General features: G+C 40.8%; 1 protein-coding gene across 1 annotated transcript in view; it reads left to right on the top strand.

The window, feature by feature from the left end:
- Positions 1 to 25,609, top strand: part of DGKK (diacylglycerol kinase kappa) — a 99,652-nt gene that overhangs the window by 31,091 nt on the left and 42,952 nt on the right. Inside the window, exons 2-4 of the mRNA XM_070066840.1 lie at positions 16,359 to 16,469; positions 17,543 to 17,623; positions 20,822 to 20,926. Coding sequence (XP_069922941.1) covers positions 16,359 to 16,469; positions 17,543 to 17,623; positions 20,822 to 20,926 — 297 coding nt within the window. The remainder of the gene's footprint in view (positions 1 to 16,358; positions 16,470 to 17,542; positions 17,624 to 20,821; positions 20,927 to 25,609) is intronic.

Raw genomic sequence — 25,609 nt, 5'->3', positions numbered from 1 at the left:
AATTGGTCAAACAGAGGTACAAACCACGATAAGATGCCAGAAATCTAGGCTGACTTTAAGTCAACTTGGGTTCTAAGAGTTGGCTGATGGGGTGGGCATTGCAGTGCTGAAGGTTAAGGCACTGCAGGTGTCCAGTATCAGAGCACCGTTCTGAGTCCCAGCTACTCAACTTCCTATTGAGCTCCCTTCTAATGCTCCTGGGAAAACAGCGGAAGCTGGCCCACGTTCTTTATCCTCTACCACCCATCTGAGAGACTCGGATAGAGTTCCTAACTCCTGACTTCATCCTGGCCCAGCCCTGGCTGTTGAAGCCATTTGGGGAATAAACTAGTGAGTGAAACATCTTGTTCTCTCTGTGTCTCTTCCCTCTCTCTCTTTTCACTCTGCTTTTCAAATAAATAAATAAATAAGTGCTTAAAAAAAAAGACTTGGCTGATAAGGACAACTATTCAGTGCTTAGCAATGTAAACTCAGAATCTGCCCTGGCATGGAATGCCTAAACCAGTATTCTTCTGTGAATTCCAGTTTACTGAATTTTGATTAATTTCAGTGTCTTACAAAAGTGGGTGTGCCAAGCATTTGTTGTACAATGGCCTTGGGTCTCAATTGCTATGAAAGTATATATTGCTTCTTCTAGAGGTTAAAGAATACTTTTAAATTTTTAAAATTTTGTTTATTTTTGAGATAACATGTCTTAATTTACATTATTGTCAAAGGCATAATGCTCCACTTAATAGAGAGTTCAACAAATAAAAAGGTAATAAGACTACAGTCTGGCAGGAAATTATGCAAGAGCTTTAAATAATAATCAAATAAAAAGACATTCAACTTCACTCATATGAAGTAAATTTTTTAGTCACAAAATGAGTAAAACTATAGTACTATATACTTGTTAACAATTTTTTTTGAGAAACACTCAAAACACTTTGAGAAAATGCTGTATTTGTAGCCAAACTGACACACACAGGCATTTCTTTCTCTCTTTTTTTTTTTGTTTTAGATCTTAGATTTTTTTCTTGTAGTTCCCAAACATAAAGAAGAACATGCAGTATTTGTCTTTCTGTGTCTCATTTATTCCACTTAGCATGATGTTCTCCAGTACCAGGCATTTTGATGTGAATGATAGAACTTTTTTTATGGTTGAATAATATTCCATATTTTTCTTTATTCATTCATCTGATGGTGGACACTTGGGTTGATTACATATTTTGGCTATTGTGAACAATGCTGCTATAAACATGATGGTGCAAGGATCTCTTTGCTACAACATGTTCATGTCTTTTGTGTATGTACTCAGAAATGGGATTACTGGATCATATGGCAAGTCTATTTCTAGTTTTTTAATAAACAATTTTTGATTTTAGAATTTTTTGCTTGTATATGATCACATATGTGAAGACCAAAAAGTTCATGGGAAAATGGAATGAAAAGATAAGTTTACTTTGGTGCAAAAAATTCTTGGAATTCATGCATAGTTTTTTTTGAGATTTATTTTATTTATTTGAAAGACAGAGTTACAGAGAGACGTAGAGACAGAGAGAGAGGTCTTCCATCCACTGGTTCACTCCCCAGATGGATGCAATGGCCGGAGCTGCGCCGATCCGAAGCCAGGAGCCAGGCCAGGGCTTTAACCTGCTGTGCCACAGCACCAGCCTCCATAGTTTTTTGATAACATGCATTATCTGTAAAATTTCTGAAGATCTCTTGCACTTTTCAAGGTACAACTTTCACAGACTTATAGAACATTGTGTATACTTGCATATCCATTTTCAGAGGGCAATATAATTTGAAGAAGAATTGTAATTTTTTTGAATGATTTCTCCCTTGCTCACATCAGGGACAACAAATAAACTGCTGCTAGATAATATATTCTATATTATTATATTCAGCCCTAGGAGCTATGGCTCTGTAAACCATTGTAGTACATATGCCTTAGTAAATAGGCACAGGCAAGATGCTCGAGTCCTTCTAGTTAGGCCAAGCAGTATACACACAAACAAATGTCTAGGTACACTTACACACATACATGCGCACATGTACATAAAAGCTTCCAAAAGCATGAAAGGCAGCAGAAAGAACTTCATATGGAACATTTCTCCAAAAGTGTTATGTACCAGTACATCATGATATGTTCCTGAAAGCATGACTCATAAAAGTAAAAATTGTCCAATTGGACCTTATCAAAATTGAAGTGTTGCTCTGGAAAGGACCCTGTTGAAAGGATGAAAGGACAAATTAGAGTTTGGGAGAAAATGTTTTCAAAGCATACATCCAACAAAGAAGTTGTATGTAAAATCTATAAAGAATTCTAAAAACTCAGCATTTAAAAAACAAGAAATATGGGGTGGATGTTCAGCACAGTGGTTGAGGTAGTGCTCGGGATGCTTGAATCCTATATGTGAATGCCTACATTTGAGTCCTGGCTCTGATTCCAGTTCTAGCTTCCTGCTAATGTGCATCCTCTGGAGCAGCAGGTGATGGCCCAGATAATTGGGCCCCTGCCACCCATCTGGGAGACTCAGATGGAGCTCCAGGTTTCTGATTTTGGCTTGGCTGTTGCAGGCCAGGTGCACGTGGAAGACCTCTGTCTGTCTAGTTCTATCTCTGTCTGTCAGTGTCTCTGCCTATCAAGTATATAAAAGTAGATAAATAAAGCATTTTTAAAAATTCAGTGACAAAATGGGCAAAAGACACACACAGACATTTCATCCAAAGGAGATATACAGATGGCAAATAGCACATGAAGAGACATTTAACATCATTATCCATTAGGGAAGTGCAAATTAAGATGGTAACAAGCCATCACTAGACACCTATTAGACTGACTAAAATATAAAAGTAGTGAGAGCACCAAATGCTGGAGAAGATGTAGGGAAACTGTATCATTCATCTATTGCGGATGGAGCATAAAATGATCCAGTCACTCTGAAAAATAGCTTGGCAGTTTATTTTAAATATTAAAAATGGATTTATAACACCAGCCAGCAATTGCACTTTGGAGCATGTATTTCAGGGAAATGAGAACTTATTTTAATATAGAAATATGTACACAAATATAACTAGCAGCTTGATTCATTATGGACAAACCCTAGAAACCACTCAAACGTCCTTCAATGGGTGAATGGTTAAACTAACAATTTTGTATACAGACTGTGCAGTACTGCTTAGCAACACAACGACGTTGATAAACCCCCAAGGGAATTATACTGAGTGCAAAATGTCAGGCTCAGAAAGATTCATATGGATTGATTCCATTTCTGTAACAATTGTGAAATAGTAAATTATGGAGATGAAGAACAGATTTGAGGTTGCCAGAGGTTAGGGATGGGAGGGAGCAAAAGGAATGAGTGTAACTATAACAGGGTAGCATGAGGGACCCTTGTCATGATACAACGCCATATCTTGATTGTGGGTGATGGCTAATCAAAGATACACATGTGATAAAATTTCGTTGTGCTTCACCCATGTGCATGCATCCACACACAACCACATGTGCACACAGTGAGTACACATTTCACTTGTAAAACCTGAATAAGCTCTGTGGATTGGACCAGTGTTGACCTCCTGCTTTTGATATCATACTCTAGTTATTCTAGATATTAATGTTGGGAGAATTGAGAGAAGAGTTGCATGAGACTTCTCTGTGCACTTCTTTCCTGCGAGTCTATAATTATTTTAAAATTTAAAAAATTAAGCAGAATAATAGCATCTTTGTAGATTTTATTTTTTAAAAGATTTATTTACTTATTCGAAAGCAAAAGTGATGAGAGAGAGAGAGAGAGAGAGAGAGAGAGAGAGAGTATCTTCCCAAATGGCCACCACTGGTAGAGCTAATCCAGGCCCCCAGAACTCCAGCTGGGTATCCCACGCAATTGGCAGAAATCCATGTACTAGGACCATCATTTGCTGCCTCCTAGGTGCATTAGCAAGGAGCTGGATCATAAATGCAGAGTAGCTGGGACTGGAACCAGCACTGTGATATGGGATGTGGGCCTCCCACACAGCGGCTTAACTCACCGCACCATAACGCACACTTTTGCATATTTTATTTTATCGTATGACTGATGTATTTTATTTTATATGTAGGGCATAATTTCTCTATTTTGTGTATTAAAATAATGTCTTGGTTCGCTCTGTGTCTGTCTGTACCTAAACAACATATATACAATCTATACTTAAAATAGCCTCTTATGTAAAAAGGTTTTAATTTTCTGCTGTAGGGATGTCACGGTGGAAATGGAGGATTTAAACTTGCACCCAACAGACTACACCAAAGGTTATGGAATATCACTCCTGTGATAATGTTACTGTACAAGGGCACTTCAAAAAGTTAATGGAAAGTGCCTTTAAAAGATAAGTTCATCTTGGTGCAATGATTTTGACACCCATACATAGCTTTTTCATAATACACATTTTTCATGAACTTTTGAAGACCCCATGTATAGCTATATAACACTGTGTTGCTAGCATATGAGCTAGACAAAGTCCCATTCACTGGTCTTTGTATGAATAAGAAGACATGAGGCCAGGCGCTGTGGCTCACTAGGCTAATCCTCCACCTTGCAGCGTCGGCACACCGAGTTCTAGTCCCGGTCAGGGTGCCAGATTCTGTCCCGGTTGCCCCTCTTCCAGGCCAGCTCTCTGCTGTGGCCAGGGAGTGCAGTGGAGGATGGCCCAAGTACTTGGGCCCTGCACCCCATGGGAGACCAGGAGAAGCACCTGGCTCCTGCCTTTGGATCAGCGAGATGCGCCGGCCGCAGCAGCCATTGGAGGGTGAACCAACGGCAAAAAGGAAGACCTTTCTTTGTGTCTCTCTCTCTCACTGTCCACTCTGCCTGTCAATAAATAAATAAATAAATAAATAAATAAAGACATGAAATAAATGGCTGTGTTAGAGAAGCCCATGGTAGCAGGGAACTGTGGGTAACCGGCAGGTGCTAAACATGGCCTCAAGCAGGAAACTGAAATCTCAGTCTTGCCACTGCTGGGAACTGAACTCTGCCAACAACCTGAGGGAGCTTAGAAGCGTAACTTTCCCTGGGTGTTTTTGTCCTGAAATTTTTCTTTCTCTCGGTAACTGGGGAACCTACATTAAGCTAAGCACAGAGTTTTACAGCACTATTGTTAAACTATAATCAACAAGTTTCATAGGGCTGTTTGTTGAGGATTTTGTAATAATCAGATCCCAGTTGTGGCATAACTAATCAAAACATATTTGTGTTTGGCTTTTAGAACGTGTCTTATGGTTTCACTTAAATATGGTTATATATGCCCGAGTGACTTCGAATTTCATTCAGAAAATAGATGACATTAGGTTGTAGACTCAGGCAAAGAACCCAATTTCAGCAGAATACCCTTCTTGAGACTTGAAAAATGTACACTTCACATGTTTCTTCGCTCTTAGCAACTCTAGGTTGTCTGTTATGTGAAGAAATAGCCTTGTGACAGTTACTTTGAGGCAAGTAATTAGGCATTCTGATTCAAAAGCGTCTTTTAGGGCTGTGGGTTGCACTAAAATACAGAACTCAACAGTGGAATAAATAATGTATCTATGGACTTTCTCAAGGTCTTTTATTGCATGGTATCAGTGAAACCCTGAAAGCATTTTGGCCCAGGAAAATGGCATCATTTTGATCATTTTTATTTATTTATATCAATTTACCAAAAAGTTCACACCTAGGCTAATATATATCTACCCACACATTTTGAAAAAACCATGTAAGTGGTGATAATACAAAATGAACATGGTCTGTAACACATTGTGGCATTCGTAGAAATAGATACTGCTAAGAAAATATGACACATTATTGCACTTCCAATTTGGGAAAGGAAAAGCACTCTAAGTGCATCTATTGAGGCAATGAGTTATGAAAATGATAACCTGTTTCCTCAATTGCCTCTGTGGGATGTGGAAGTGAAAAATCTGGAAGAGTGCATAAAACATATTAAGCGTCATAGAAAATGTGTGCTTGGAACTTTTGTCCGTGCAGTACAAGGTCTTACACACTGAGCATTGCCTTCCCGAAGTCCTTTCACCGACAGTTTTGCCTCTGCCCCTTCGCTCATTGTGCTATCCACCCACTGCAGAACCACTGTCTCCCATCCAAATATCCGTGTACCCACCATAATTTCAAGTCATCAGGCAACATGTTCTCTTGCCTCTGTACATGCTATTTGAAAGACATGTATATGTGGGACTCAATTAGGAAACTGACGTAGACTGAATTGATTCCACCTCTGAGCCCTTGCATGAGGATGTAGTATGAGGATACTTCGAAAAGCTCATGGAAAAAATTAAAAGATAATTTTATTTCGGTGCAAAAGAATTTGCAGTCCATGTACAATTTTTTCCCATGAAATATGCTTTCCATGAAATTTTTTGAAGTCTGTGCACTTCCCACATTTCGAGGTCAGAAAGACCTTTCACATTTAGTTAAGATTTGTCAGGTTTTCCGCTCACATTTCACTAGATCAAAATAGTTCAGTGAATTGTGGGCCTTGAAAAGAGCCTCATCAGGTCTTCAGGAACAGCGGGGTAGAACTTCTGCCCGTGGGGACTGAAGAGAGAGAGGGAGTTCCCTTATAGGTAGTATCTCTACAATAAGCAGAGAAAGTTCATTGGCATGGGCTATGTTCGCTTACTCTATACTCAATTCTTTGCCTTAAAAGTGCTCTTGGTTTTCCACTGGTCTCATGTTGGTATAGCAGGTCTTTAGCTTCTGACAAAATTGAGAACTGAGTGGAATGACTATTTCCTTCTTCTACACCAAAGGTAAAATGATTAGGAGGAACTTTTAATAAAGGAAGAAGAGCTATTTGGAAGTGGATAAGTATATAGTCATCCAATATAGCCATGGGCAAGGGGAAAAAGTTAGTGACTTTCTCCTAGGTAAATGGGCAGGAATTATGATACACTATGAGTACAATACATAGATGGTGGTGCCTTAGTTATGGCAGGTTATATCAGCTCTTGAAGCTATGTTGCCCACCGTAGTAGCTAATAGAATACATTAGAAAAGGATGTTTTTGACTCAATCATGCTTTTGGGCCTTCAAAAATTGCCTCACTCTTTTAAGACAAGCATTAGAGAGCATTACATTTGAAATGTTTGTGTTCTACATTTACAGATACAAATGCTTACATTCACTAATCCCAACTATCATAATCAACACTTGTAATACTCGCTTTTATTCCATGCTTAAATAGAACATTTCTTTCAACTTACCTTAAATCTTCATACCTATAATCAGAAATTCTTCTGAAGTTCTTCTGCTGTTGTTTTTGTTTTCTGGGGAGCTCATAAGTCACAGCACTATGAGTATCTTTATACGGACAGCAGACATAAATTCTTTGACAGACTTAAAGTTGTTTTGTAGTTATAGTCTGCTTCCTTTCCCTGTGGTCCTCGATGTGCTGCTTATGGGGAGAGAGTCTCTGCTTACATGGACTTATTCACAAAAATCAAAAGTGCTGTAACTCCAGTAGTAAAGACTGGCTAAGTTTACTTTATTAACATATAAATCGTGCTCTAGAATTTGGGACACAACACAGATTTTAAACTGAGTCCCCAATACCTTTTAGCAACCACATATACACTCACACTCAACAAGCCCTGGTTTTCAATTTAGGATTCCAAAAACCTGACTACCACATCCACAAAAGGCAAGAAGAGATATGGATTGCATTTCCACCTTACATTAGGCACTTTTGTGTATTATTTCCATCTTTATTGAGAGTGGAATCTCATTATATATGTTTTTACAGATAAAAATGCTGAGGTTTGTAAGTTAAATGACTTGCCCAAGGACACACACTTAGTATAGTAACAGACTTTCAAATCCAGGTTTATCTGAGTCCAAAATCTATACCATTTTTTATGGCATGAAATGGGTTTTTGCCTGTTGGGTATATAAGAATTTTAATGTGTTTCCTACAATAGCAACTGGCTTTTAGGAACCAGTTCATAGGCAGTGGATTTCCAAACATTTGAGAACACCTTTTCTCATTGTCCTCCACTGGTGTGTTTTTCTTCATTCAATTTCACTTTATAAATATTCATCCGGTGCCTACCATGGATAAGTTGTGATGCTGGGAGCACTGTACCTGTCAGACATAATTCAGCTATGACACATATTTGTTATTTACCAAGAGAGTTTTATGCTAAGGTTTGCCTCCTTGACCTGCTCAGTTTTGAAATAATTCTATTCCTGAGCCTAGAGGCTATGAATGCAGTCTCAAATTTGATAAGAGGCAACTTTATGGTAACAGACCGAGTGATATTAATAGTTGTATTTTCTGTTATGTCTCAATTTCCCTTGATGAATCAAGTACTAAATGTGTGTTTACCCACAGTTCTTAGCTAGGGGATGGCGGTTTGGGGAAGTGATATGATTTGCTCACACAGCAGGTGACTGCTAATATCCAAACTTCAGAGTCCATTAAGTCTGTTCTAGGGGCGATATTGCTGCCCACCTACAAATACATCTATGAAAACTCACAAATGAGATCATTCCAACCTCCTTTGGTATTGCAAACTATCCACCCTATCTCACCTCAAACCAACCCTCATTTTCTTTTTTTTAAGATTTATTCATTTATTTGAAAGTCAGAGTTACACACAGAGACAAGGGTGGGGGGTCTTCCATCTGCTGGTTCACTCCCCAATTGGCTGCAACGGCCAGAGCTGCGCTGATCTGAAGCCAGGAGCCAGGAGCTTCTTCCAGGTCTCCCACGTGGATGCAGGGGCCCAAGGACTTGAGCTATCTCCCACTGCTTTCCCAGATCATAGCAGAGAGCTGGATCGGAAGAGTAGCAGCCAGGACTGGAACTGGCATCCATACGTGATGCCGGCACTGCAGGTGGCAGCTTTATCCACTACACCACAGTACCAGCCCCCACCAACCCTCATTTTCTAAGAGAGAAAGACCCTGTGTATGGGAAAATGGGTAGGAATGTGTCTATGCTTTAGAATCAGACTTGAACCCAAAGTCATCCTTTTTTGTAATTGTGTTTGATCTTGAAGAAGCCGGTTGTCTGTCCTCGGCTTCCGTACATTATCTTTAGTATGAGGGTGAGAATAACTACCTCGCAGTATTGTTTTTTTTTAAAGATTTATTTATTTATTTGAAAGTCAGAGTTACACAGAGAGAGGAGAGGCAGAGAGAGAGAGACAGAGAGAGAGAGAGAGAAGTCTTCCTTTTGATGGTTCACTCCCCAATCGGCCGCAACGGCCGGTGCTGTGCCTATCTGAAGCCAGGAGCCAGGAGCTTCTTCCACATCTCCCATGTGGGTGCAGGGGCCCAAGGAGCTGGACCATCTTCTACTGCTTTCCCAGGCCATAGCAGAGAGCTGGATTGGAAGTGGAGCAGCCGGGTCTCGAACCGGCGCCATGTGGGATGCTGGCACTTCAGGCCAGAGCGTTAATCCACTGTGGCACAGCGCCTGCCCAGTATTTTGAGTATTAGCACTAATGTGTACAATGTGCATTGCAGGCTATTTTAGAAAAGGTGTGTAGATTGATGTCAGCCTGATGAGAACATTACTTTATTTTTAAAGATTTATTTATTTATTTGAAAGGCAGAGTTACAGAGAGGCAGAGGCAGAGAGAGAGAGAGGTCTTCCACGCTCTGGTTCACTCCCCAGGTGGCTGCAACAGCCAGAGCTGGGCTGATCCCAAGCCAGGAGCCAGGAGCCTCTCCCAGGTGTCCCATGTAGGTGCAGGGGCCCAAGGACTTGGGCCATCTTCTACTGCTTTCTCAGGCCATAGCACAGAGCTGGATTTGAAGTGGAGCAGCTGGAACTCAAACCAGCGGCCACATGGGATGCCGGCACAGAAGGCGGCAGCTTTACCTGCTACGCCACAGCACTGGCCCCTACTTTTTATCATATGTACGAAATGGCAGACAGAATATAGCTGTGTCTTGCTATTTCCCTGTGCTTCAGTTTTGGTGTGAGCATATTAGTATTGATGAGTTTGTCTCATCCTGGACTCTTTCCTGTTCTTTCCCTTCCTGACGCCTTACTTTTACATTTATTTATTTCTTTAGAGAGAGATCTTTCATCTACTGATTCCCTCTCTAAATGCCCCCAACAGCTGAGGCTGGACAGGCAGAAGTAAAGATCTGGGAACTCTATCTGGGTCTCCCATGTGAGTGGCAGGGACCCAAGTACTTCGGCCATCACTGCTGCCTCCCAGGCTGCACATCATATGGGGTTTGGGTGTCCCCAAGTGGCATCTTAGCTACTGCACTAAATGTCTGCCTTGTACGCCCTGTTTTTGAGGCCTTGCTTCCATTACAAAGGCAGTCCTTCCCCCAACCCAGAACAATTTTTCCATTGTTTATATCTTGTGGGATTCAAAACTAGCTCTCTCCCAGATCATAGCTGATCAACTTTCTCTTCCCATTGTAGTCACTGATGCCTTCTCCCCAGCAACTCCAATGAGGACGCTGCACACATTGATGAGGGCCCAATATTACAGCTGAGGAAGTGGTAGCTCAGAGGTTACAGGACTAGTGGGAATTCTGGGCATCTCTTGTCATCTACAAGTCTATTAATGTTTAACGCCACACCCCAGCAACCCCTCCAGGTAACAGGCACATCCTATTCATATTTATTTTCTACTCCTCTTCCTCCTCCCCCTTCCTGGGCTGTCATATTAAGTTGTAATATCACTGATCTTTTCCTTCCCCTCTCTCTTTCCTCTCCCTTAGTGCATTTGTATTTTTCTGATCCCCTCTTCAGCATAGGCAATCAAAAGATGAGCAAGCAGCGCAAGATCTAGATGATAACAGCCTTTCTGTAAGCCCTGGCCAGTGGGTTTTCGAGTTTGATTACTGTAGTTAGGAGACATTTAAAAGTCGAGCAGCCTTAATCCCTTAAACACAGCCTGGCTAGAGATGAGTGGAAGAGGTTGTAATTTTACCAGATGTTTTCCTGCAGGGAGAAGCAGAAAAAGGCTGCAGAACTGGATGGTGTTTCAACAGAGAAATAAATGAAAGTACAAAACTGTGAAAAGGGCAGCAGTGGGTCTTAAGGTAAAGCAACTGAGCAAGCTGTGGAAAGTGGTCCCTGGGATGGGGAAGCAACAGTAAGAGCAGTGCTCTCAGTCTTTCCCAGTAAGAACCTTGTGGGATACTTTTGTGTACTAGTTCTATGGCCAGGTTATTATTATTTTATTTCATTACTAGAAGCCATCCAGGTCAAAGAAGAATTTCCCTTTGGGTCCAGCGTAGGAGTAGCTGCATTAAGGCAAGAGGATGCCTGCCAATGGCACATGCACAAGTGACTATGTCGTGCTTCTTTACCAGCAATGATGGTACAGTTATATTGCAGCATGGCAGGGAAGGAGTAATTAGGCTTTGAAATCTGGATGGCTTATTATAAGGAAATCACACACAGAGAATAAAAAGTACAGAGATGCATACACATAGAACATGTAATAGTGGTTACTTGAAGCTAGGGAGGGTAGAGAAGTGGGGATGGAAAGAGGTTGGTCAATGGGTCTAAGACTATAGTCGGAAAGAAGGAATAAGTGCTTTCTGTAGCACAGAAGGGTGACTGACTACGGTTAACTCTAATGCATTGCATATTTCAAAATAGCTAGGAGAGGATTTTTAATGTTTCACCACAAAAGAATGATGTTTGAGGTGATAAATGTGCTAATTACCTCCATCCAATCATTACACAATGTATACACCTCTCAAAATTTCACATTGTACCCTACACATTTCTGCAATTATGTGTCTATTTTATAAAAAGAAAAAAGCATATAGAAAGAAATTCAGCTAAACCAGAAGGAAATCTGCAGACACTTGCAGCCCATGGCTTTTCCTGCTGGGCAAAATGGCAGCCTCTAAGGGGAGCAAAAGATGTGAACCAAAATCACCCGTTAGTTAGATCTGACACCCAAGTCATATCACAATGTAGATGTTTGGTGCTGGGGGTGGGGAAAGCAGTGAAGTCCAAGAGATCAAGGTTCAAACCTCAGCTCTACTCCTCATTCTGACTTGGAAATAGTTACTTAGCCTCTCCAAGCCTCAACTTCTCCACTGCCTTCACAGGACCATAGCTCTGGGCACTAAAGGAGATAAGGCAGTAGAAAGATCTGGATTCTCACTGATAGGCTAACCAGCAGTCTTGGTTACCCTATGACTCTCCAGGTTTTAGTGCTGAGACTCCAGGGAAAACAAGAACAGTTGGTCACTCTATTACTCTTCCTTTTGGGTTAGCCCTTAGTCAGCTATATAGGGAGGATCCTAGCTATGGCATGAGCTCCTACCTCCACAACAAAGATCAAGGAAGTCACAGAGTGGCAGGCATCTGGGGTACCCTCTTCTTATGAGACAAGGAAATTGAGGCTCAGAGAGGTTAAGTGATTGGCCCAAGGTCACACAGCAAGTAAGTTTCAGAGCCAGTCTGTCTGCCTCCTGCCATGTCCAGAGGACCTTGGGGAATATAAAATTTGTAGTGAAGCCGTGGATTTGGCCTTTCTTAAAGTCTAAAGCACCCAGAGTTGTACTGTAACCAAATCAAACATTGTTACTCTGAATCAACTTTGGCAGGCCTGTGTTAGGAAACGGCTTTCTTCCATCACTCCCACCTCCAAAGCAAAGAGAATAGATGTTCCAGGTTTGGGGACTGAAAGAGCCCCAAACAGAAATCCCCAGCTGTGTGCATAATGGGAGTCCAGTTCTCACTTAGGGAGTGATCATCCCCCAACTTGATCCAGCCTCCCTCAAGAGCAGCATGAGAAGTTAAAGCAGAAGAGTACCCAGCTGAAAACAGGTAGTGATGCACATCATGCTGCTTGCCTACTCTTCGATTGGATGGGGGTTGGATTTCAGTTTGGCTTGTCAACTGGGGATCCTATTGCCAAGAGAGGATAAAGGATTCCCCAAAGCCACGTGCATCAAAACATCCACTAAGTCACAGGAAAACACACACAGCAGATAGTAGAAGCTTTGGGGACCTGGGAGGAACATGGAAATGTCACAGAAGCAGTCGTGCTTGCCTTTTCCCAATTAAGCTACAGGTAGAGTATTTTATATATATATATATATATAATTATGTATATAGTTATAATTATATATAGGAAGTTGAGTTGAGAACTTTTTGAGATATCTTATAGAATGTATTTTATAAGTATGAAATAAAGGAAATGCTGACTCTCACTCTATGTAATTAATTTATGCACCCTGAATTGTAGAGCATCAGGGTGAGAGGCTGCCTGTGCCAAGGTGTAGGAGTTTCTAGGAGTAATGGAATTGGGGACTGGCTTATCAAAAAGAATCCAAAATGAAACCAAATGGGGGTTTTCCAAAGCTCTGGGCTTCTCTCCAGGGTCTGCCATAGTTTGGGCAGATATTCCGTGTGAATATTTTACATAGGACTTGAAATACGTGTGCTTTACAATCACACATTCTTGGATTTGAATGAAGTTAAATGACCTTTGCAGTGATTGAACTCAAGACAATAGACTCCCTAGAACCATAACTCATTGTCACTACAATACAGCCATCCTTGGGAGTAACAGTGCATAGAGACCACAGTGTTGTTTGGGTTTTAGTGTTGGATAGATCTGGCAGGAAGGACTAGGAGACCTGCCTGCATGTGTTCTGATTTAAGAAGCATCAGGAGAAACACGGTATTTCAGTACGTACTAGGATTCTACAACCTTTCATAACTTCACACTATCTGCAGCATCACAGACATTCCCACAGGAATGTGAAAGATTGCCCCAAGACGATTGCAGGTGTGTACCATTTTATGAAACAGCCATGAGCCTGTAAAAATGGCCACATAACAAGATACCCTAGATGGAGTCTCATTCTCCATTGCCTTTCAGAATGACATCAAAGGTACCTTCTTTGAGAAATATTTTAGCTCCAAGATAATGCAATATTTTTGGAAGTACAGAAAAAACATGGAGAGTCTTATTTGAGAGAGAAATTTTCAAGTTCCTTGATAATGTCGTGGCGGGGGTCAAGCCCCTTAAACTAAGTTCAGAATGTCTTTCATAGAATGGGGCCATCAAAGAAGGAGGTACCTTTCTCTGAAGGGAGGAGAGAACTTCCACTTTGACTATGACCCTCTCGGAATAAGATCGAAGTCGGCGAACACAAAAGGCTTCCATAGCCTTGGCAACTCATGACTAGAGCCTAGGGAGATTACTGACACCATAAACAAGAGTGTCAAATTGTTACGTGAACAACAGGAGTCACTATGTACTTTTCATGTGGGATCTGTCCTTAATGTGTTGTCCAATGTGAAGTAATGCTATAACTAGTACTGAAACAGTATTTTTACACTTTGTGTTTCTGTGTGGGTGCAAACTGATGAAATCTTTACTTAATATATACTGAATCGATCTTCTGTATATAAAGATAATAGAAAATGAATCTTGATGTGAATGGAATGGGAGAGGGAGCAGGAGATGGGAGGGGTGCGAGTGGGAGGGAAATTATGGGGAGGGGGAGCCAATGTAATCCATAAACTGTACTTTGGAAATTTATATTTACTAAATAAAAGTAAAGAAAAAAAAGAATGTCTTTCATGTGAAATAATTGAGTTAGAAGATGGCTTCACTACCTATTTCAGAGGACCACAGGAATGATTCAATAATAAATGTAAAAGCACTGTATTGCAAAGTGTTGTATGCTTTTGAAGTCTATTTTCTCTTCTAGTCAATCTTGGACAGTCACTTAAAAAAAAAAACACAGAGAACTCCCCTCTTGTCCATCATAGATTGTTAGATCTTTAGAAAAATAAGGATTACCATTTGCCTCTTGGAGAGAAGCTCATTAACAGTTCGAGAATTGAGCTGAGCATTCAGAACTGTTCATAGAACACCCTTTTATTCCTAGCTATCTGTGGTCTTGCCTTTCAGACAAAGGTCTAGCTGGGGTGGGGTATGCATTCACATACAAACTAATTAAGCAGGCACTCCTAGTTTCCTTGTCACAGCGAGAGGAAGCACCGAGTCCACCAGCATTTTGTAATTATGGCTCCTTGAACAAAGTAGCAGAAAATGCTCAAACCTCAGATTTGCCTTTTGAGCATTAGAGGTGACACTCAGTCTGGTTGTGCTGATGGGACCATGGGATGTTATCTACAAAAGACCAGAAACTGGAAATCACTGTGCAAGCTCTCTTGGTGATAGACAACGGCTCTGCCTCCAATGTCTCTTTTACAGAATGTGTTTGCTTGTTTCTTCCAATGTTCTTCTTAGTCCTTGTTCCATCTAGAAGCCCCAAGCAAGTAAATGTTATTTTGCATGCACATATTTTATTGACAGGATGTAACCCATTGATTAATTTCTTAAGCTTCTGTTTCTTCATGCTGACTTTAGGGGGCTGTTTATTGGGTTTTTAAAGAAACAATAATTTATTTAGTAGGAATTGGGTTAGTAGGTACGTTGTTATGAAGGGGAATAGGGTTGAGAACAAAAAAGACTACAGTCCCTTCACCTTCTGTGAGACCCAGATTTGGTTATTTGTCCAAGTTCATAGTTGATGACAAGTAGCCTGTGTTTACAATGTAAGAAATCTTATTATAGATTCTAACCTTTCTCCCTGCTATACAGAAATCACATCAACATTTTGTCCATTCTCAATGTGGTGATATATCTCACATGTCCAGACTCCTAACACACAAACTCTGAAGTCACACACTACCATCTCCTCTGACATGGCAGTAGCTATAATTCAGAAGTTACAAACTGGTTGCCTGTAAGTCAGCCTTGGTCTGCATGCATATTTTTAGGCACTAGTAAGTTTTTAATTTTTAATTAGTTGTTAACTAATTATAATTTCAAAATTATAAAAGTTTATATACACATAAAGACACCTAGATTTTCAGCCTGTCTTGAAAAATGGAACAAGCTGCACACTAGTCAGAATTCATACATGGCTGCCTAGAACTAAGTACCAGCTAGGCTTGGGCTCTCCATTTCTCTACACTCTCTACTAGGTCTTATGATTTTATAGTTAACAATTATCCTTCTATGAGCATTGAATAGACAGCCCTGTACTTAAAACTTGTGCATGAAAAGTGACCAGTTTAATATTATGAGACAGAGAGAAGATTATTGGGATTTGGCTTGTATACGCAATGGCAGGGTATATGGATCAATGGGCATTGTCTTGGTAGAACTTGAAACAGGCATCATTCTGATTATGTTATCTGAGAGCCTGGTCTTCAGGCCTTCATCTCTGTTATCTATGTCTGGTCTTCAGGTCGCTCTCAGGTATGTAACTGAGATTCAGTCTTTTAGATATATAATCTTCCCATCTGACGGAACAAGTGATATGATTTTGCAAGTTGACATAATTAATCAATACTATACTTTTGTCTTTTAGAAAATACTGAAGGAAGGACCTTTGCTGAAGAATTGTAACTCCCTCAAGAGATGGAAACTTAGATATTTTCTGATTCAAGGACAAAAGCTCTACTTTGCACACCATCCAGCGGTAATGTATCAACTCAGTCTTGTCAATTGTGTCAGCTGGTGAGTGTCAGGAAATGTCTGCATGGGGAGATGGGTCAATAGGTAAAGACATGTTGGCAAACATCGAGTATAAATTGAAATCTTCAACTCTTGCTTCATTGTGTCCTTTTGGCCCAAATGAGAGACCCGTTTCTCTCTTTTCACTTCCTGTTTTCCTCCTCTCTCACAGATTACCCAGTTAGCATCTGCTCTCAGAACTAACTACATAATTTACTTTTATTCTGTGTTTGAAGCACCTTCTGGTTCCAACAGAAAACATAGCTTTTGGGGGCTGCCAGTTTCCCCACTTATTCAACCATGTATGTAACACACTTACCTTGTACTTCTTATGAGTCTTGCTGAACACCCATGTATCATAGGTCCACTGGAATCTATACTCAGGGGCATCATGCAACAAGACACAGGGTGAACATGTGTATTGCATGTATTTCCTCTGCTCGTATGCATGATTCATTATCCCATTATATTTCACTTATAAAACACAAGCTCAAAGATAAAATTATTAACAATTTCAAGATGGCAACAGCAGGTTATTAGACCAAAGTCGGGGCCCTTATGAACATGGAGCCCTGTTTTAACTGCACAAGTTGCATCCTGATGAAAGTATTCCTGTCAGTATCTGTAGTACCGATTTCCTGCTGCTGGGTGAGTAGTGTCTACGACAGCCAATGTGTAAGGAGATGCATGCCTTAAACTACATGCAACTAGCAACATGGTCAAAACTGACCACCCAACAGGGGTAACTATTTGCTCCACTAGGGCCCTAGCCCACATCCTCTTATCATCTCCTGCATAAATCTTTATATTTTAATCCTTCTGAACTGACCAACCCAAACCTTCCTTTAAATCTACATAATAGTTTTGGAAGAAGTTGTGTTTTGGTTTAGTTTTTTTGATTTGTCACATGGCATATCAACAAAAATCATGAATGCCTGTCGAGGTATTTGTGTATGTGTCTCTGTATTTGTCTTTTAAAGTCTTTTTGCCTCATTAACTAGATGGTTCCATGTCCGCCTCCCTCTTATATCTTTCCAGTTTGCGCACTTTGAAACAATTGATCTGTCTCAAGTAACCTTAGCCGAAAGCAGTTGTAGAAACCTTTGCCACAGCTTTTGTGTAAGTAATATTTGGAATGACTGACTGGGCAAGGGTGGAGGCTAGCTGGGAAGAAGGGTTGCCATGTGCACTTGTTGACTCTTTGGTGTTCAGGTTTTCCAAGTCTTCTTTGATCTTAAAATATGACTATTTGTGAAAACATTTTCTACTAGCCTATTATTGTGGGAGAAAGTGATACAGCCTGGTACAAAGCTAAGCTGATTCCAGGGGCAAGGGTATGTGACTATTAGAAAACCAGTCCTGCTGGTGAAAGTTATTCAGAAGAATATACCTGGGGGGCTTTCTAGAGACTGCCAATATGTTATAGAAAATATCAGGATAATTTGATGAAATAGATAAGTATCTAAATTCAAGTGAAATCTAACCCCATGCTGTGATTACTAGTGAGAGTACCTCAAAAAAGCAGAAGATTATCTAGAGTAGTATTCAGATCCTTGTTGTAGCTGAAATGTCATATGAATTTGGTCATTCCAGTGCATCAAGACTAGAAAATTATCAGGAATTCTCTGACCTACCTCCACCCAGATTTGTCTCAGTCTCAGTGGTGGAGATTTGGGTTTCTCTTCAGAGAAGTAGAGGATTGTATTTAGCAGACTAAAGAGCTACAGGCCAAATACCTTACTTTTGTGGCTGGTTCATGTCTCATTCTCCTTTGAAAGTAGAGCAGCTGGATCTAAGGAGGAGATCTAGCTTTCTTTCATTTCTTTTTCATTAAATTATACTGACCCAGGGCAAAACAGAGCATTCTGTTGACAGATCCCTAAAAATTGAACCTTTGAGTGATGAACCTATAGGCTAATATTTCTGGTCTCTATTCTACAAAAAAATCCAAATGGCTAGATGTCGCTCCCCGTCTTCGTGGAGGAACAACACAGGACCCTGCGCTGTTCTTTTGTCTGCTCGGCCCTCCCCGGGTTTGCTGCTGGTTCTTCCCGGGTTGGCTACCGTCCCTTCCACCTCCGTGGAAGGGCGGTTCCCCCTGGCCACTTTCCCCACTTCCGCGGGGGAGCGGCACACCGCCGGCCGGCTCTCTCAGGGGCTGCACAGGTGTTCCTTCAGATAGATGTTCCTGGTGCATGTTGTCTCTCTCCTCCTTTATAGTCCTTTTCCACCAATCCCAACTCTGCTACCCACACGCCGAGTACGCTGCTCTCCTCCAATCAGGAGCAGGTCCTACAGTTTATTGGTTGAACTGGAGGCAGCTGTGTAGAAGCTGTTTCCTCCTCTCCCAGTGCCATATTGTGGGAGAGCAGATGCATAGAATAAGTCTTAATTCCAGTAACTTAGTCTAGTCCGAGTTGCTCCCAGTTGCTCCCCACAGCTAGACTATCTCCTTACCTAATTAAATTGCAGAGACACTGCACCCAACATTGGGTTTAGACCAAAGAGGTGGCTGGTGTTGTGGCATAGCAGGTAAAACCTCTGCCTGTGATGCTGGCATCCCAATAGGTGCCAGCTCATTTCCTGCCTGCTCCACTTTCGATCCACTCCCTGCTAATGGCCTGGGAAAAGCAGCGGAGGATGGCCCAGGTACTTGGGCCCCTGCCACCCACGAGGGAGACCCAGATGAAGCTGCTGGTTCCTGATTTTGTCTTGGCCCAGCCGTGTCTTTTGTAACCATTTGGAGAGTGAACCAGCAAATGGAAGATATTCTCTCTCTCTCTAACTTTGACTTTCAAATAAATAAATAAATCTTAAAAAGACGTGGCAGTTACCATAATTTCAACATTATCTTACTCTCATCTACCACAGACTCATGCTGTGTGCTACAGGCAAAAGGAGAAACCAATTATTTATTGGTGTGGTTAGCTCTAGTTCCAAGAGTTTGAGGGCTGGTAATAGAAGCAAATCAGGCCATTACAACAATGTCTGATGCTATAGCATTCTATGCTCTCTTCTGCCCTCTAGGAAATGACCAAGTCCTACCGAGGATTGATGTCTGCTAGCCTCTCAGCATGGTTTTCTTGTTCATTCCTGGGTCCTTGCCCTAAGCAGGACCAAGAGAGACAGCTGTCCCTTCTTCAGGCTGTCCTTTCCCATAATAAAGAAAGAAACTTGATTGTTAAACATATCACTCTCCCTCCAAACAGAAAGAGTCACACCTTAGTGAAGCATATACACTTTTACCACTTCAATTAGACAGAGTCACAGTAAGCAAGAAGGATTTTCTGGCAACCTCACTTGAGTAATAGATGGTGCATGGCTTTGTATTTAAGAGCCTGAGTTCTGGAACCAATGCATATGAATTTCAATTCAGGCTTAGCTTTTTTCCTGCTGGGTGATGCTGAGCAAGTCATTTAATTCTCTCTGCCTTGGTTTTCCTGACTATGAAATGGGAAAAATAACAATGCCCATCTCATGGGGTTGAAATGAAGATTGAAAGAAGTAGCATTTATAAAGTGTTTTAGACTAATTCCTGGAGCATAAACAGCATCATTAAAGTGTCCGTTATTGTCGCTCCCCCTCTTCGTGGAGGAACGACACTAAGCCCTGCCTAGGCTTCATATCCGAGTCACGGCACCATTATGTCGCTCCCCGTCTTCGTGGAGGAACGACACAGGACCCTGCGCTGTTCTTTCGTCTGCTCGGCCCTTCCCGGGTTTGCTGCTGGTTCTTCCCGGGTTGGCTACTGTCCCTTCCACCTCCGTGGAAGGGCAGTTCCCCCTGCCACATTCCCCACTTCCGCAGGGGAGCGGCACACCGCTGGCCGGCTCTCTCGGGGGCTGCACAGGTGTTCCCCTTAGATGTTCCCTTTAGATGTTCCTGGTGCATGGTCTCTCTCTCCTCCTTTATAGTCCTCCTCCGCCAATCCCAACTCGGCTGCCCACACGCCGAGTACGCTGCTCTCCTCCAATCAGGAGCAAATCCTACAGTTTATTGGCTGAACTGGAGGCAGCTGTGCAGAAGCTGTTTTCTTCTCTCCCAGCGCCACATTGTGGGAGAGCAGATGCATAGAATAAGTCTTAATTCCAGTAACAGTATAGTCCGAGTTGCTCCCCACACGTTATTGCTATTATCATTGCTATTATTTTGGGTGGGTAAAGACTGAAAGTGACCCTGGGAGCTAGTACCTTATTTTCAAGAAGAGGCTTTGTTTGTGGTTAGTAGATCTATCTGTCTGCTTCCTAAGAGAGTTCACAGACTCTGGGGGGAAAAGTATGGAGTGGGAATCAGCTAATAATGTGGCTTTTTGTCTAGGTTATCACACCACAACGAAAAGTCACCCTGGCAGCACCAAACCGAAAAGACATGGAAGAATGGATCAATGTCATTAAGACTGTCCAACAAGGAGAAATTCGTAAGGTAAGGGAAATAGTAGAGAATCACACAGCTTTTCATGTGTTAAAAAAAAAAAGTCACCTTCCAAACAAGGAAATGATAGAATGGAAGCAGAAACCATCTGGCACAGAAATGTAGATAGAGGTCATTAAGAAACCTATTTAGAACTATTTCATTAATAAGTATAATTCACTTAGACTTTGCTAAGTATGTCATTTAGATACCTCTGTATATATGTACTTACTGTGTAGATGCCACTCTACACCCAGTGGAGGAGGCATTCAAGGGGTATGTGGGAAACTAATGTAGATGTCCTTATGTTAGGAAAGTTGCAATTAGCAGTCTTAAGTCTGTGAATGACTATAGTAACAAATAAGGAAACTGAGACTGAGGAAGAAGAAGTAACCAGAACAAGGAAAAATAACCACTCAGTAGGAAAGCCAGGATTTGGACCTAAGCTTTGTGACTTCAAACCTTATGTCCTTAACTTCTATGCCATCCTGCCTATTTTCTGTCCACTACAAAAAAAATGTAGGGGGAAGAGCAAGGAGCAGCCCCCCCACCCCACTTCAAAGCTTAGCAGGATTCCTATTCTCCCTGGAAGTACCAAATCTCTGGCCATGTTTTCAGTCCACTCACTTGTATATTTACCAGTTAGAAGTTATTTAAGTTCCAGGAGGGATAGGAGTTATGTCATTTACTCACCTAGAACAGTGTCTAACACATAGTAGAGACTCAATAAATATTTGTTGAATTAGTAATAGTTGTTGAATTAGTAATAGTTGTTGAATCCCAGGGCAATGCTAAAGAGTTTTGAGCAAAGTTCTGCTGTGAAGGTCTTAGAGATAAAGAGGACTAAGAATCCAACCTTTAAAAGAACCTGATGTCTGAAATAGAAGCAAAGAGTTTGTTCAAAGGATTGTTCCAAGCATTTGGGATGTAGCAGTGTGCAATGTGCACTGTGGCTTGGCAACGGTGGGGTTGAAGAATAAAGATAATGTCATTGAGGAGAGCCATTTATCCTCACTCTCCTATAACTTCTCAGGCTTTTGACACTTAGTCTCATAACTATACATTCTACTACCTATGATTATGGTGGGGAAATGACAATGTGGCTGGCCTGGGGCCTCTCCATGTAAAATTAAGGCCTCTTTCAGACCCACAATGTATATACTTAGTTGAAGGATCCTTTGCTTAGTATCTGATGAAGGTCTTTATATGAGTTAGCAATAGTATTCCATTCTTTGTTATTTCCTTTTTCATTTTCTAATGGAGAAACACATTCCTTCCCCTACAATGAGGTCACTACGGCACAGCAGTAGAGGTAGACACAAAGTTGTGAATTCCTTGCTCTTTCCCCATCCTCACCCCTATGAACCAATCCATTACTTCTATTCAAACCTAAGTGCTTCTCATGAATCATAACATTTTCATTTTGGCATAAAGTGTCACATATGATAATATGAATTTTAATAATTGCCCAGGAAAACAAAAACTACTAGTGAATGTCATCAGAGAGTTGATGCACCATTCTTGAATCCATTGAATTAAACAGCTAGGTATTGGCTACCCAGCACAAAGTAGAAAGGCAAAAAAAAATGTGCCTCTTTACTCTCTTGGAAGAATTGAGTATCAGGTTGTAATCACAATCTCTGTGGAGCTGCTCCAGTTGCCTAAATCTATTAAGAAACACTTTTTGCTGATAGTGAAATGTCTCTGCCAGCATCTTAGCAATTTGTCATGCTTGAGGCTTCAACAGTCAAATATGCTTTCTCTTACATGTGCCTTACCTCTAACAGTCCTTTCTATCCTCTGTCACCACCAATCCTTGATAAATGGGGTGAGGAAAGATTAATCACGGACTTGATGGTCTATTAAAGTAGTGACAAAGTAATTGGATAACCCATTAAAAATCAGTCAGTACATATTAATGAACCCTACTAGGTGCCTAGTTCTGTTTCATAGAGGTTTAAAAAGAAAGTGAATCCCTGGCTCCTGGCTTCAGTGAGCATTCTAGGTGGTTGAGGAAACAAGATATAGACAAAAGAAACAGTTAAATGACAATATTCAAGATAAATAGTATTCCGAGATATTACAAGGCAATTCTTGATTGATTGCCAAATGAATGAAACCAACAGTGAAGTGGTATGAGAATTCAGGCGAAGAATAGAGATAAGTATAGGCTGGAGTCCCCTGGGGAAGAGTGAACACAGGTGACATTTGAGTTTCACCTTGAAAGATGGTTAAAATTGTATTGGTGGTAATGGGTGGGGACAAGGGGAAGTCCTGAGTAGGAGAACTGTTATAAGCAAAAGCCGAGTAACAAGAAAACAGAACCTTTTTTTGCAATATAGTGTGAAAGGAGGAATCTTTCACTCGAAGAGTTTGGGAAAGTGAGTCCAACAAGTATGTCTGGAGAGGTAGATTGGACCTGATTGTGGAGGGTTCACAATGCCAAGGTAAAGAATGAGGAAGGCCTGCAATACTATCAAAGTTCAGTTTAAGGAGGATGGGAAAGAGAAACTTTGGAAATAAATATAAGATGCATTAGACAAAGGGGAGACCAGAGGCCAGCAGTCCAGAGAGGAGACTATAGATTAAGTCAAGCAAACATAGTTAAGCCCCTAGAATGAGGATAGGAAGGGAGGACAGATAGTAAGACACTGAGTTGGGGCCAAGTGAGAAATATAAGGAACACAAGGAAGAGAGAGGAGTCACAGTCAGGTGAAAGATTTGGGCTTGGAGGATTTTTTAAAATAATAATAATAATAAAGAGGCAATTGGCAGTACGTTGCTACTTGGAAGACTACATTAAAAGGGTAGCTCTTTCTAATGGATTGTCATGGACCCACTGACTATGAGAATAGAAAGGGACTTTAAAAGTCATCTAGATTTCAGATTCTAGATTCTAGGACATTTGGAGATCATAAATCAGGTAGCCTTTATTTAAGCTTATCCAAAGAGAGGGAACCAAGTTTCTTGTAAAGAAAAAAGGTTAATTCAATGTTTCTAAAACTCTAAGTCCCAGGAAGTTTTTCTTAGACTTTGATCCAGCAGAAGAAAGAACTTACTAACATGCAATGCAGGAGTAGCATCAGCTGCCTCTTGAGATAAAAAGCTTCCTGTCATTGGAAATATTATAAGAAAAATATTTGAAAGTGCACTTGTCAGGATGTTGTACAGAAATTTAATTTTTCAGGTGGGCAAACTAGATGAACTCCAGCACCTAGTTTCAACTTGAAAGTATTTAATGTGAAAAGTTTATGATTTTAACATTCCATTAAGCAGATAAGAGAGATCTGGTTGAATTTTCTGAAATCAGTTCAATTTGGCAGAATTGAGATCCTAGCTTTTCTTAATTGATGCTCTTAGAAGGACACCTTAAATCCTGCCTAATTTATTCTCTTACTCCCCTAAGCCCCATCCTTTGCAATTAGGAGTAAGAATACTAAGCTAAGGGCTGGAACTGTGGCTTAAAAGGTTAAGCCACCGCCCGCAGTGCTGGCATCCCATATAGGCGCCAGTTTCAGTCCAGCTGCTCCACTTCCAATTCAGCTCCCTGCTAGTGGGCTTTGGAAAGCAGTAAAAGATGGTGTAAGTGCTTGGGCCCCTGAGACCCATGTGGGAAACCCGGAAGAAGCTCCTGGATCCTGGCTTTTGCCTTCCCCAGCCCCAGTCATTGAGGCCATTTGGGGAGTGAACCAGCAGATGGAAGATCTCTCTCTCCTCCTCTCTCTCTGTATCTCTGCCTTTCAAATAAATACATAAACCTTTAAAAAGCATACTAAGCTAGACAAGCAAATTATAGAAATTAAAAAATAGAATTAAAGCTACTAAATGACTCTCTAGCTCATGCATAATGTCTCTATGGCTAGTGGTTTGCCCAGGATTAATCCAGCTTAAATTTGACCCAGCACAATTATTTATTAATAGCTTGCCATTTCACTGTTAAAAGTGTCCTGATTTAGACAATATGTTTACCCTAACAATGGCCAACCTGACAGATCTTAACTTTCTTCTATAGTTATTGAAATTTTAATAAAAGTGAGCAGTTGAGTTCATGTTACAGCACAAACTATTGATTTAACTTTTCATCATATAAGCCATCCCAACAATCTTCCTTAATATCTTATTATCTCTTATTCCTTATTATCTCTTTAGAAGATCATTATGTTCTTAGAATTGTATCTACAAAGCACATTGAATCTGTTAAAAACTAATTAAAAAGCTTAAAAAGATTAAAAGTAAGACTTTTCTACTTTATGGGATGTTTCAGCTGAGATCTTTGTGCACTTTGCAGACATTTAATGTTATTAATTTCTTACATTTTGATAATGCCTTAGATGTTTCCAAAACTCCTAGACTAACAAGATCTCATTTAACATACAGACAAATCATGAATGTATAAATCTGAGTTCTGGGTGTGATGAAAGAGATTCAGGAGATGGGGAAATTAGCCTTAGCTGTCCTAGAACAGCAAAGTCTTAGTTGGGATTGCTATAATAAAAAAATACCATAGACTGAGTGGCTTAAAAAGCATTTATTGTTCACAGTTCTGGGGGCTAGAGAGTTAAAGGTCATGGTAATGACAGAGGTGTCTAGTGCAGACCTGCTTCACAGATGGTCATCTCCTCATTATGTCTTCATATGGCAGAAAAGGGAGCAAGAGAGGGCTCTCTGGGTTCCCTTTCATTTAAAGGGCACTAA

The sequence above is a fragment of the Oryctolagus cuniculus genome, chromosome X, assembly GCF_964237555.1.
Source record: "Oryctolagus cuniculus chromosome X, mOryCun1.1, whole genome shotgun sequence".
Taxonomy (NCBI): domain Eukaryota; kingdom Metazoa; phylum Chordata; class Mammalia; order Lagomorpha; family Leporidae; genus Oryctolagus; species Oryctolagus cuniculus.
This window is presented reverse-complemented; position numbering and strand designations above follow the sequence as displayed.